Source organism: Buteo buteo, chromosome 2, assembly GCF_964188355.1.
Source record: "Buteo buteo chromosome 2, bButBut1.hap1.1, whole genome shotgun sequence".
Taxonomy (NCBI): Eukaryota; Metazoa; Chordata; class Aves; order Accipitriformes; family Accipitridae; genus Buteo; species Buteo buteo.
Window position 1 is genome coordinate 23,382,618 of NC_134172.1, and position 14,247 is coordinate 23,396,864.

The following is a 14,247-nucleotide window of genomic DNA, read 5'->3' on the forward strand; positions in this document are numbered from 1 at the left end:
CTTCTTCTAACCCAATGGCATTATTTTGCTTGAAGTGGGCTTTTATATAGCTTTTAACATCCTAGCACCTCAATATCTTCCAGTCCTCCTATCCATATTTTTATCCATATTTTTCTCTATTTTGCTATAGGAAGCTGAGTCACAGGTTATATTAAATGACATGCCTATGGTACTGCAAGATGTTAATGCTGAAACAGGAACTGAATTAAACTCTTGCTGCTGCCCAGTAGCCCAAAGGCTTTTCCTCTGTGGGTCATGCAACTGCTCTTGGCTCCAGTGCTCATCATTTCTGAAATCAGGCACAAGGGCTCTGAGATTGGCCCATGGCTCCAAACAGAGCAGCAACAAATCACATCTACTGGAGTGCTAAGAAAGATTAGTGGGACGCTTTGACTGTGGCCATTTTTCCACCTCTGTTTTTTCTCTTGTTATAATTTTGATGTTGCTTAATCTAGAAACTCATTGGTTTTAACTTCACTATCCTCTTCCTGATTGTGAAACAGAAAGGAAGGAAACGAAATTATCAGCTGTACAGGGAAAAAAAGGAGAAGGCAGGCATTTGTGGCAAAATTAAAAGTGAAGTTTTGTAAAACTATCTTTGCTTTCTTCCTCCCTTTTTTTTTTACTTTTCTTTACCATCTGCTTAAATAGCACTTCCTGTATATGTGTGTAATTCAGCACCCTAAAGTTAGTATAAAGCATAGATATATGGACTCTGATCCTTGATGCTAGGTACATGTACCTAAAAACCATAATTCTAGTGTCTTCTCTTTATATGGATAGTCATAGCTCCCACTGGTGCACTAGTTGCACATTAGGGCCAATTTAGAAGTCTTTACTGATGCAAGGTGTAGGGTTTAACTCAATAAAAGCTGCACAGAAGCTCATGTTAGCCATTAACAGAAAACAATAAACATATGGGGATATCTGGATTGTTAAAGGTTGCTTCCATACCAGATACATACAGAGGAAGATAGTTACTTGATGCATTTTTGTTATAAAGGCTACTGTAGCTTCAGCCTCAAATACATGCATTTTTTTTGAAATGGCCACAGAATTAAGATAAGCAATGCATAGTTTGTTTGCATTGCCCATACCAGCGCTGTATCAGGATCAAAATGTATGAAATATAAGAGAGGGAGAGAAATAAAATTCTTCTGAGTACTCCTCTTGAAACCAAATACTCCATTTGATCTTTTCACAATAGGTATTTGATGGTGCTAATAATGAAGCACCACTTCTTAGAAAACTCTGTGGAACACAGCATCCTCCTACTATCACATCCTCCAAGAATCTGATGTACATCCGACTGCGCTTTGATGCAACCACCCAGCACAGGGGCTTCAGTGCTCACTTTACTGAAGGTAATTTCATCATTTACATTAATGCAAATTTATCTAATCACCAGTTTGTTTGTATTAGGCACAATTTTTAGCACAGCTGATAACAGGAAGTGTTGCTTATATACATGCAGCATACCAGTGTGTATCTTTAACAGGACTGAATTTTTCCAACTTATAGATTAAATAATTTAAAATCTAAGGATCATCTTAGATTCTTTGATTGGAGGAAAAAAAATGTACTTTTTATAGCAAGGCATCTAGCACACATCAGTTGCCTCTTATTCCTCCTCCCTAGAGGGTTAGCTACCCCTAACTGTCCTGAGAAAAATGTGCAACTGGCAGTTTCCACAGACCTAGTGACAAAATAACATTTTATATGTCTACCCATGCGCACAAATCTGAAAAGCTATAAAAGAGTTCTGTGTAGTGCTGTTGATGAAGTCCATGGATTCAGGCCTGCAAACCCTGCCAAACATCAACTATCCAATTTGTGAAGGACTAATTGGTATTTTACAAGGTTTCTTTTTTAATAACAAATGACACCAAGTGGGCAGAATTTTTCATTAAATTACATACTATTTGACGATTGGTGATTTTCTTTCATTTTTTCACAATAATTTTGGAAACATTTTTCCCCAAGATATAGCCATTTAGTTTTTGCAAAGAAAATCCCTTTCTCTCATTTTCTTCTTAGGATTCTTTTCGCTATAAATGAGTATTTTTCCGAGAAATTTTTTTTTCTTCGAAAATAATCTGAAAAATTATAAAGGAAAGGATGAGTCTGCATCAGCAAAAATCTCAGGAACCCGTTATTGAGGTACTAGTTAGATACTAATTAGGCATTTTTGACTAACAGCTATGAAAGCCTAATCTGTTAAACATTCTCAGAGCACATTTACTGGATTAGGCCCTGTACAAAACATGCCTGGTGAGTAAGCATTCCCTACCTAGGATGTAGGCAACCCAACTTCCTTCTTCCTGAGAAAACCCTGTAAGTCCCATCTCCTGCTGAATGTTTTAGGCAGCACAGCACGATAAATGAATCTTAGTCTTTGGTGCCTAACTCCCTACCCTGCTGTTTATGTGTTAAACTCAGATCTGGGGTTTTATGATGAGTCAGTATGCTTAGAAATGAGGCATGGCAGCACTCAGCACTGTCAGCCAAAGTTACGCAGTTAGCCAAGCTCTTGCACATGTGCAACATTTCACACAATTGCAGTTTTGTTGACGCAGCTCACAAGAGGATCATGCCAACACAGTGTGATGCCATCCTTGGGCATTGGAAGGTTCTGGAGGGTTTCTTATGATTTTTTCCTTCCTAGGTGCCAACACAGGCAAATGATCAGAGAAATGGGTGTATGATTGCACTACCCTGAAACCAAGTTTTTCTGGCCCCATGATTGCTCTTCTGGGCTATGGGGAGCTGATAAAGATAAGGTCTGTTCCCAAGTCACTACGGTTTCTCTCAGATGGTCATCCAGGTGCAGCACAGCCCGTGGATCCAGGTCAAGAAAGTACACCTGGTGCTGGGAGCTAGTCCTTAAGTCTCTTTTTCTGATAAATTACTGTTTTGGATTTTATCCTCATTTCACATTGATGTAGCATGTTACATTTTATGCATTCATTTTCACTACAGAATCTGTGTTTTGTATATATAAATATCTACGTGTGTATGTGTGTGCATGTGTTTCATTCTAAAGCATGCGGAAGTTTCATAGAGTCAGATTCAGTTGGGGCAGCAATTTCCTCTCCTCTGTATCCTGCCAAATATCCAAACAATCAGAACTGCAGCTGGATTATTCAGGCTCAGGAACCATGTAAGTAAAAACGTCTTTTATAGTTAGCTGGGATGACTAACATCCTCATCTTCTTTTCTGTAATAACAATACAAAATTCCTCCTTTATTTCTCTAGGAAGTTCTGCATCCTGGTAGTTGGAGAGTGTAGCTCTCCTAATCTGTCCTAAATCTGATTTTACTGTAGATTTAGTGCATGGTGAGGAAAACAGTTTACAACTTTGTCATTTTAGCTGATTTACTGTGACCGAAGTGTTGCAATTATAAATGAGGTGTTGAATACTATGTGAAGCTGGATTCACATTTAAGGGCTTATATGTAATTAAAGCACTTGTATTTAGCTGCGCTTATTTTGGTCTGGATTTTTCAAGCCAGAGTTGTGTTAGATCGAGTCTATGATGTTAACATAAGAAAATGAAATTTTAATTAAATAATGAGAAAAGTTACAGAGGAATTTCAATTTAAAATACAAATAAAAAAGAATATAAATAAACTGGTCTTATGCACATAGATATACCCTCAGATGTTCCTGTCTAATTTTAGACAGATTCATGGCTGATCATGAAACACCAAATATTTTCCATCAGATGCCGGTATTCCCTTTAGTACCCAATATTACCTTTACATTGTTTAAGATTCTTAAAAAATATTTGCAGTTGGGTAGTAGTATCCTGGTAACATCATTTAAAATAGATGTTTGTTTTTAATAGCAACTGCTGTACTTCAGTTGTTCATCTGATACTTAGCCATTGTTGTTAAAATCCTAGAATGTTCCAACCACATTTATAAGTTTATTTTGCTAACTTATAAAATGAAAATCAATTTGCCAAAGAAAACACCAAAACAAAGATCAGGAGATAAGCAATACTTTTTTTAGCATAGGTTCTTATACAAAGACATGAAAAGGACATCATCAAAGCCGTTCCTCACCTACACAACATTTATTTTTAAAGAAAATCTTTTCCTGGATCCAGGTTGAAAACTCATACTTAAATGTTGTCTCCTGATTTACATCAGTATAAGAGACCAGAAAAATGCTGTATAAGAAGTAGCCTATACATGTGACTTCCTCCGCTTACTGCCAGGACCACCACATACCACAAGTTACAGGTACAGGTACACGTGGCTTCATTACACCAGTCACACAGCATTACAGGGCATAGCCATATACAATAGATTTAGCCAATGGCAAACCGCAGCAGAGTTCCTGCTCTGCTTTTACTGAGAAGGCCGACAAGTCTGCTGCTCTTGCCACCCACTGTGTTTTTCCTTTTTGCTTTGTATCCTGAGGACCTGCATTGATAGCTGTAATTGATTAACCAGACAGGACACAAAAGAGTGCCAAACGCACAGACTGTACAGCTGAATGCCAGTCAGTGGCACCCTGCTGAATGCAGCCCCCGAGTCCATGTCTGTCATTTCAGCTTATTCTAGCTAATTAATTGTAGCCCAGTTAAAAGCAAAATATTTGTGTCAAATTCAGGCTTGGTCAATGTGGTAGAAAACTTAGTTATCATCTAAATCGTGAGACTCTTTCCGACCTGCTCAAGCTGTATAGGAACTCTAAGGCCAGGAGTAACTACTGTCACAGACTGGTGTTGAGGACAGCCTCTCTTCTTTCAGTTGTGACTTCACCTTTGTTCAAATCAGACAAGAAGAGCAATACAAGAGTAAAAAATACCCTGAGTCAGAAATTCTCTTTTTCAGGACGTAGCCTGCAGTCCAAGGGTGTGGAAAATCCAATTCTGTACAAATATAGCTAAGGGTAGTTAATGATCCTTTAACCAGTCCTATTGATGTATGTGGAATGTTACAAAACGATGAAAGAACCGACTCTTTCTAAGCCTGGAGCAGGGCAGCATCAATTCACATTTTGTCTGGATCTATGGTATAGATCGCAAAGGGACAGAAGGTCACGGATGTGTAGAAATAAATTTTGTTTCTGAATGTGTGTAAATTTTCCATGTTGTATTTGCTGACACTTTCAGTATATAATTAAGCTGTTCAGATATTAGGAAACTTAGATTCATCTGTATGTGTAAAATCCTACACTTCTGATCTTGATTGTACTAGAGAGTACTGAAATATGAAGAGATTTACCAGGACCTTTGCAAGGTTGGTCAGGATTAATGCACTTCCATCAAATTCACTCCACATATCAGGGATTAAACTACTTCAGATGTTACACTTTATAGGGACTGATTGACTTCAGGGGAGAAAAGAAAAGATCATACATTTGTTTACATGTAATTAGTTCTCTGTGAAATGCCAAACTTCTTCTTAAGTGTTCACTCTTTGCTGTTGCCAGTCAACCACGTCACACTCTCATTCACTGACTTCGATACTGAAAACAATAGACAAAACTGTACAACGGATTTTGTGGAGATTTTGGATGGGAATAACTACGAGGCTCCTCTTCGAGGTATGGTACCTTTCCCTTGTTTATTTCATATATAGAACTACACCCAAGGTACGCAGGAGAAGGTTTTCTGTAAGTGTCCTGTTTCATGGATTTTCTCTGGTAAAGGAAGCTCCTTGGCCACTCTGGCTAGCGGAGACTGGGGATGGAGGATAAGTCTTCAGTGTGAATGGCACAGTCCTCCCGGGCTCAGACTGTATGTTTTCTGTTTCTGACTTGTTTTCCTTCCTCCTTAGCTGAACAATATTGGGAACCAAGCAATTAAGTTTAAACTGAATTCCCAGCTAATAGTACAAAACCATAACATAACCCACACTCATAAGCACAGTCCACACTAAACATAGGTAAAGAAAGCTGCAGACTTCTGGGAGCAGAAAATGGATTTTCCTCAAGCCCCAGAAAGTCTGATTTTCTGCTTGTTCCTGCATTTTCTACAGCTTTCTCCTGACATCTCTGTCCCAAGTCGTCACCTTCAAGTGGCAGCAGTCTGAAGCAGCAAAATTCAGTGCTTATACTGCCAGGAAGCCATGAGAGAGCCCAGGACACAGGATGGTCCTGACTCCCCTCACATCCCCAGGGTTGCCTCAAATTCCTTTCCAGGAAATTCGGAATACCTGTGCCTGATTATGCTCTCCCTTACTCTACTTTTGTACATGCTCCCTTGGCAGGAGTGGGGCTGCACGCAATTTAAATGGTTTGTAATGAAGAGCAGAATTCACTTTTTGGTCTCCTACCCTTGGCTTTCACTTGGCAAGACAACCAGGATACTAGCTGCTATCTTTCTTTTTGCTGTCAGATGCCTTTCTCCTAGATCATGATTCATATTCCTAATCCCCATTTTACAATCCATTACAGGAGAACCGGTCTGTTATTTGTCACTTGTTTTTTTCATCAGAAACCGAGTGAAATGGAAACTACTGTCAGATATATTTGATGGGATTTTTTTTTTCCTAATTAGGCTGTAATTTCTGGATAGAGTGAACACAAAGGAGCTCAGTGACAGAATAGCCAGTGACTAGGGTGCCTGGAGTGCAGGAGGTCCTTCCTCTGTTAAAAAAAATTGCCACCAAAGTTGAGTTCTGTGCTAATGAAATGGAGTATTTAATTTTTATGTAGATTGAACTGACAACTGCAATTGTAAGCAACAACAATTACTCCTGGTTGCTGTCAGACATTAAGCCCAAATGTTAAATTAGCAGTAGTAATTACATGTTTAACACTCCTTTTTTTCTCTCTGGCTTGTTCTCTTTCAGGCCGTTACTGTGGCACTACTATACCACATCCTATAACTTCTTTTGGTAATGCCTTGGTGGTGAACTTCATCTCCAACAATAACATTGCTGCCAGGGGCTTCCATGCCACCTATGCTGCATCATCATCATGTAAGTCCATCTGGCAGGTGTTGCTACCTTATGCCTCCAACTTTTAAGAAAAAGAACAGATCCTGTATCTCTTTGTCTCTCTGACATTCCCTCTTTAAAAATCCCCTATTGCCCTTCCTCTTTTTTGGCCAAGGTCTCAGCAAGTATATCAACAAGCTAAAGAACAAGGAGACAAGGAGAAATACTTTCTTCATTAGCAAATGCTCTGGCTCTGTCAAGGTATTTTTTTTTTATGTTATCCTTCTCAAGCCTTTGCTGTCTCCTTCTTGTTGCAGCCTGCGGGGGTACTTTCCACATGGACAGAGGAGCTTTCAACAGCCCTGGCTATCCTGAGCCATATCCGCTCAACACCGAATGTGTCTGGATGATTCTCAGCTCCCCTGGCAACCGCCTCCAGCTGTCCTTCATGTAAATGCATTGCCGGGGTTATTATTCAGCCCTTTAACAGACCTGAAGGAAGGATGCTCTGGGTTTATTAGGAAATGTAATTACCAGATGATAAAGCTAAAACATGTTTTTAGAGTGACTTGGAGAGACAACAGCGGTGGTTAGTGGCAACTTGCAATCACTGCTCTCCCATCTTAGTCATTGCTTATATTAAGGCATATACAGTATTATATAAATAGTTGGTTTACTGTTTGAACAACACGGGATGCTGAAGAAGCCAGTTCTCACTCACTTATAAACAAGAAGAGGAAATTTAGCATTGCTCTGCCTTTTCTTTACAAAGGGAATTCCTACTATTTTCTTACTACAAGACTCATTGTAGTATTTATTATGTAGTGGAGTAATATAAATGGTGCAGATACTCCACAGATTGTAGGGTTAGAATTGATATTAAAGTCTTCTAAATTTCTCCAACAATTATAGCAGTGAAGGTACAACAGGGGCCAGGAGAGTATCTGAAGGAATTTTGTTTTCCCTTCACCAGAGTAACTTTCCTTTGAAGACTTCTGACCGGAAAGTCATGCATGATCCACAGAACAATGTGGAGTCCTTTACCAGGGTCGTTAGGTTGTTCCTTACCCATGATGTGAATTTCTGAGCCTCTCCATTTCCTGGCATCAAACAGTGGCTGCTGCCAAGAAAGAGAACAGTGACCCTTTGCAAAGCTTATCAAGAATCAGCAGGAGAAGAAAAGTAATTCTGAAACCTGCATTTACAGTTAATCAGGGCAAAAGGAAAATTTGCCCAATAACATGCTGACTGCATAAGGTGCAATTTGTTAGGCACATACTGATTCACTAACTCAATAAAAAGGACATTCTATTCCTCCTTTGCTCACTGAAGCAGAGAAAAAGTACTACAGCCTGAAAACATTTTCCAAAATATTTGCTAAAAAATAATGAATAACAACTTTTCAGAACCAAACCAGAAACTATCAGTGGAACATATATTCAGTTATATAAAGTGACACTGAGTAGATGTAAACTCTTTTTCTTCAGTTACACATAGCTGAAAGGCAAGCTGAAAATACTGGAAAGCATGGAGTAATTGTGTTAGAAAGCAGTATTTATTTTATTTAATTTAATATTAGGGGTTTATAAAGTTTTGTTGGCATGAGACATTCATTTTCTTCAGCTCAGTCTGAACAGAAATCCCTGTCTTGCAGTTTGAGGCTTAGCTTTAAATTACTCTGAAGTATATCCAGATGAGCAGTTGGAACCATTTCACAGCACGTGTACACTGAACACATATGGTTATATTCAGGACTGAAGGGAAGGAGTTGTTGTCAGAAAATCAGAAAGCATAAATATTTGGGGCATTGGTTATAAGAGGGACTCTCTGGATTCTTTACTATATATTTATAGCCTGCTTCTGAAAAGTATAATGGATTGAATCAAAGCACTTCACTTAGAATAACATAATGTTTTTTAGAATATATTTAGCATTCATCTTGGTGCAATAATTTAGAATTTATAATTTTATTTCCAAATCCCATTCATTTTCTAAGGTAAAAATTGGTTTAGAAGTGTTCATAGCAATCCTTATTATTATTTTGTGCACCCAGCTATGTGAAACTCAGAGAAGCAGTAATATTTTCTTATTCTGGAGAAACTTCTAAGGGATTTCTGAGCTCTGAGGTGTTAACTACAAATGAACCTAGGCCTCTGGAATTTGTTTTCTCACTGGAGAGTGTACTGAAATAAAACATATATGAAGGATTTCCAAACTGATTTGCAAGGCTAGAAGTATTCTCTGCACCCTATAGATGTGCATCCAGTAAATAGTCTGACCTGGGCTTATATTAAAAATTTGTTTTATATAGCAGGGGCTTTCTGTGTTTCATGGTTGTTGTTGTAGAACCAAAAAAATATTACAAGGGTTTGAGAACTCTTTAAAAAATATAACTTTGCAAACTGAAGCTCTGTCATAAAATAAGGGGCTAGAAAGGAAAGAGCCCTGCTAGGTGATGATCAGTGACTTCTGGGTTCTGGAGCATTTTGTTGCTGACTTCTTATTAACTGTTACAGTAGAATACCAGCCACAGGGGGATTTGTGACCTGGCAGGGCAAACTCTGAAGTATGTGCCAGTCATGTGCCTGCTAATGCTGTTCTACTGCTGTTGAAACAGAACATTTCAGGTGGAAGATAGTAGCGGATGCTCCAAAGATTACGTGGAGATTCGTGAAGAGAACGATACAGGCACGCTGGCAGGACGATTCTGTGGGAACTCTTTGCCTTCAAATTATACATCTACTGTTGGATATGTCCTGTGGGTCAAATTTGTCTCAGACAGCTCAGGCACTGGTGTTGGCTTCAAGGCCACATTCTCTCACTGTAAGTAAATGTCGTTTAGTTCAAAACTATTGTTCTTTCATAACACTTCCAAAATGTGAACGTTTGGCCCTGTAAAGTCTATTAGAAAATGCTTGTTGAAGTCAGCAAGTCTGTGAATTCACTTAAAAAATGTTTTGTAAAATATCTGCTGAATGTAAAAGGATGCTCTAAAACTTGTCAGAACAGAACTGCTATGTATGTAAGTATAACATAATCAGAAGAATTATACATGACATTCTATCTTTTTAAATTATCATAACAGACAATATTTTTTCAAATTGATCATATTATCCTTCCAGAAGCAAAAAATTCCATGGATTACAGAAAAAACAAGTCATCTATTTCGTTGACTGTTTTCTAACAGTTTATCACCTGGTTTTCAGATTCTTCCTTCAGCAGTATTGGGCTGTGAAGATAGGAATAAGAGCTATATACTAAAAACTTCTATGACAACGCAAGTTTACCAGTAGCCTGTTAGAGTTAAAAATATCTGACCATATGTCTTTGCTACCTGAGAGTGAGCAATGGTGTTTAATGCTTACGTTGCCTTTTATTAGGCAATTGATAAATTAAGAAAAAAACATCACTTTCCCAGCTTTCCATTTTGCTTTTTGAATATGACAGTGTCCATGTTCTGCTTTGGATCTAGATGCCATCAACCAGGGAGCAGAATTAGAAGAAAAGAAAATGACGCCAGTTTATAGATCTAAAATTTCAAGGGACCATTGCAAACATCAGTCTGACTTGCTGCATGAACAGATAGCTGAAGCTAAACATCCCCAGCCATTCTGATTATGCAAGCTAAACTTCTACTAATTTTCCTTACTTGAGACTTTTACTACTCATTTTCAAAAGGAATTATCAATAGTTCAGAGCTCAATCAAATCAGAACAATTTTTCACCAGAACACACAAAGGCATTTAAAAAAAAATTATTTTATTATTTAATGCTTCTTGAGAAGAAATGAACATGAAGTAGGCAGAGTCAGGGGGGAATTTAGATGTGCCATCTTCCCACCTCTCCTACATGTAGAGCCACATGGGTAATTTCCTTCAGATAAGGGCACACTGCATCCCTCACAAGAAGAAAATAATTAGATGTGCATCCTAGGACTGTTTGAAACACAAGTCTATGCCTCGCAGTGCTGTCTAGTCCTAAGTAAATTAAGCCAGATGGACTGAAATTAAAGCTATATTCCCAGCTGGGCCCCAATGCTTCTTTTAATCTATGTGAATTGGAGGCATTAGTTGTGTCTTTCTTGTTTTTCAGTATATGGAAATGACATTGTGGGAAACAGAGGACAAATAGCTTCACCACACTGGCCCAGAAGTTACCCTCACAATTCCAATTATCAGTGGCGAATAACTGTTAATGCTTCACAAGTTATCCATGGCCGTATCCTGCAGATGGATATTGAAAATCATCACAGATGCCGTTATGACAAGCTAAAGGTGATTTCATTGTGAGAAGTTACTTTATTTCAATTAACTTTGATAAAGATGATAAATAGAGAAACCTACAAGAGGAACAGGAAGAATTTCCGAGTATCTGGAGTGGCTTATTGTTTTTGCTATGTCATCTTTCCAATAATTATTAGCTATAGGAAGGGTTACATACTCTCTGGCTCCCTAACAGTATTTCAAATCTGTAAGTTTGAAACTTATTAAAAATAAGTCCACAAATTTCAAATCCAAGAATTTCAGGTCAGATACCAGCTAGAACTTTGCTCTGTGCTGGTTCAGTTGAGGACAACAATGATAATAACATCTCAGTGCCTCTAAAAATAAGGTTATTTTAAAATCCTACAAGGAACAATCCTTTACTTGCACTTCCTTTGTTCTCTGGATCAATAACTTGCTGTTGGCAGTAGGAAGGTACCTCCTCCTGTCTGATTGTTTTTTCTGTACTCTCCTGTAATACGGTTTAGCCTTTTTACCAGGCTAAAAAATACAGCACACGTGGTGCTAAGCAAAATGAGCAATAGAGGCAACAACTTCTTTCTGAACTTAGCTAAACATAACTACTTAGTTAAATAAGGTAAATCTCTTCTTGTCTTTTTTAGTTTGTTTGGTTTTGTTTTTTAACCAGCTGATTCACTCATTATCCTTTTCTTTCACCTTTGGGAAAAAGAAATTTAATACTATTTCAATGTATTCAGTATATTCAATTTATTATTAATTCACTGATATCTAAATTTGCTATTAATTCCAGAAATGTAACTTTTTCCTTCATCTCATGTCAGATTTTAATGGCATCTTCTTTCTTCTAACTCAGCCTGCCTTTCTTTGTCTGTCCCTCTGAAAGAAAAATGAGTTTCTTAAATCAGCTAGACATTCAGTGGGTGTGAATCAGCCTGACCTTTAACCTGACTCAAGGATCAAATCTTCAATGTAATAATGTTTATTTAATATTTCCTAGCTTTCTCTACTGGACATTTTTTGCTGGGGGGAAGAGGACAAGAACACAAATATGTTTGAAAGGTGGCAGAAGAAAAGCATCTTTTAACCAGCTGAGAATGTGGCTTATAAACATGTAAAAAGAAAAACATATTATTGCATATTTATTTGATAGAATTTAAAATATATGTGTTCCTCAGGGGGGGAAAGGAAAAAAAAACCACAACAATGCCCTTTTTTCCTGCAGAGTGTGTTGGTTTTTTCCTCAGCAAGGAACAATTGTACCAGTGGACTTTTTTAACGTGGGAAGCCAGTCCATGTCCCCAAAGAGCAGCCCTGTGATGGGGAATGAGCTGAATTTGATGGCTTCCATTCAGATCCTTCTTCTGTAAAAGCTTCACAATTAACAGTATATAATGGAAAGGGAGATTTTTTTCCATTTTTGTAAGAGAGGCTTCTCTCTAACTGGGATTTGCTGAAAGATCCCTCACTCATTTAAAGAGGGTAATTTTCTCCTTGGAAACTTGCTGAGTATGGGGCGGATGAAAATCTGCCTGTGTGAGGAATGGCAGTGTTCTCCTTCCCTCTGCAGGTTTACGATGGGCCCACCATTCATTCTCGTCCTATTGCAACGTACTGTGGTGCAGACCCCGCTTCTTTTGCATCCTCTGGCAGTTCAATGACAATCCAGTTCCAGTCAGATTCGTCTGTGACTGGAAAAGGCTTTCTTTTGGAGTGGTATGCAGTGGATGCTTCTGCTGGTACACGCACCATTGCCAGAGGTGGGTTTTCAGTGGGTTGCGTGGTTAAAAGTGATATAGCCAGTGATATACTGAGCTTTACTTAAAAAAATCCAAACCAACAACTTCCCCACAAGAGAAAGCCCTAGCTATTAACAGAGAGAAAGCTTTCATTGACATTTTAATTAGGCATTTTAATAGCTTTTTAAAACAATTTCTAGGGACTCCCAGATATACTGTTTTACAGTGTTTTAAAAATAAGCATGTTGGTAGAGGGACTTTTTTCTTTACACAGGTATTTCATGAAAACTAAACATTTTATATGCTTTCATGAAAAAGTGTCCCTCTTGAAATACCATTCTTAAATCACTGGCCATTGTGATATGAAATGTCTCACTATAATGCATGTCATATTCATAAATAAAGAGAATATGCTCAGTATGATCCTGTACCTCTGACAAATAGCTCCTGGAAAGAGAGGGAATATGCTTCTTGTACCATTGATATCCTCTGAGCAAGTTCAACAAAAGAAAGTTAAGACTAACTAGGATATACTGCAATGTCTTCTTTCTAAATCTGAAGGCAGATTTCTGGGGACAGAGGGACTAAGGATCCCTGGGGCTCTGCAGGATAGTAGCAGTATGTAAAGTGTTTATTTCTGGGAGAGCACTGAGCCACTAGATATCCCTGCAAGGACTCCATCTTGATCTAAACATATAGCTGAGACATTAAGAGTGGAAAAAGAAAAGAACTTCAGTTTCAAGAGGGTCTAAATTGTTTATTTATTATTGGTTATGTATGCACCATTCCTTTCTGATATGAAACCTGTGTGAAACTGCGGTAGATGCTTTTAGCTCTTTTGCTAGATATTCCTCATGGTAAAATAGGTCATATCATTGCTGCACCAGGTAGCACAGGAACATCCTTATAGGTCAGGATTTTCAGGTTTTGTACTCTCAGTCCAAACTGAAGAAAAGCATTCCTGTGACTACACACATCATCACTGTGCCCCTATTGTGCTTAATTATAGGACTGTCATCTTAAATTTTACTAGGGAAGTGTTCAGTTTAAAAAGAGGATGCTGTAATTTTTGTCTTCTTGTACATGACAGGTGCATGCGGAGGGACTGTAACAACTGAAGAAACACCTTCATACCTCTTCTCACCAGGCTGGCCCATGAATTACAGAAATTTTGCTGACTGTGTGTGGCTTATCAGAGCGCCTGGATCCACTGTGGAGCTCAACATCCTGGCCTTAGACATAGAATCTCACAGCTCATGCAACTATGACAAACTTGTTATCCAAGACGGTGAGGAGCCAATCTTGCCCTACCTCAATAGCATGCAAGAGATACCCAAGATCCCAGTACCTGGAATTCTCATGTCCGTTGA

At 38.3% G+C, this 14,247-nt stretch overlaps 1 protein-coding gene across 1 annotated transcript in view; it reads left to right on the plus strand.

The window, feature by feature from the left end:
* CUBN (cubilin) overlaps positions 1–14,247 on the plus strand; it is a 154,929-nt gene that overhangs the window by 87,150 nt on the left and 53,532 nt on the right. Inside the window, exons 32-40 of the mRNA XM_075048329.1 lie at positions 1,208–1,364; positions 3,044–3,160; positions 5,447–5,560; positions 6,811–6,939; positions 7,215–7,347; positions 9,515–9,720; positions 10,990–11,171; positions 12,709–12,898; positions 13,968–14,165. Of these exons, the coding sequence (XP_074904430.1) occupies positions 1,208–1,364; positions 3,044–3,160; positions 5,447–5,560; positions 6,811–6,939; positions 7,215–7,347; positions 9,515–9,720; positions 10,990–11,171; positions 12,709–12,898; positions 13,968–14,165 (1,426 nt within the window). The remainder of the gene's footprint in view (positions 1–1,207; positions 1,365–3,043; positions 3,161–5,446; positions 5,561–6,810; positions 6,940–7,214; positions 7,348–9,514; positions 9,721–10,989; positions 11,172–12,708; positions 12,899–13,967; positions 14,166–14,247) is intronic.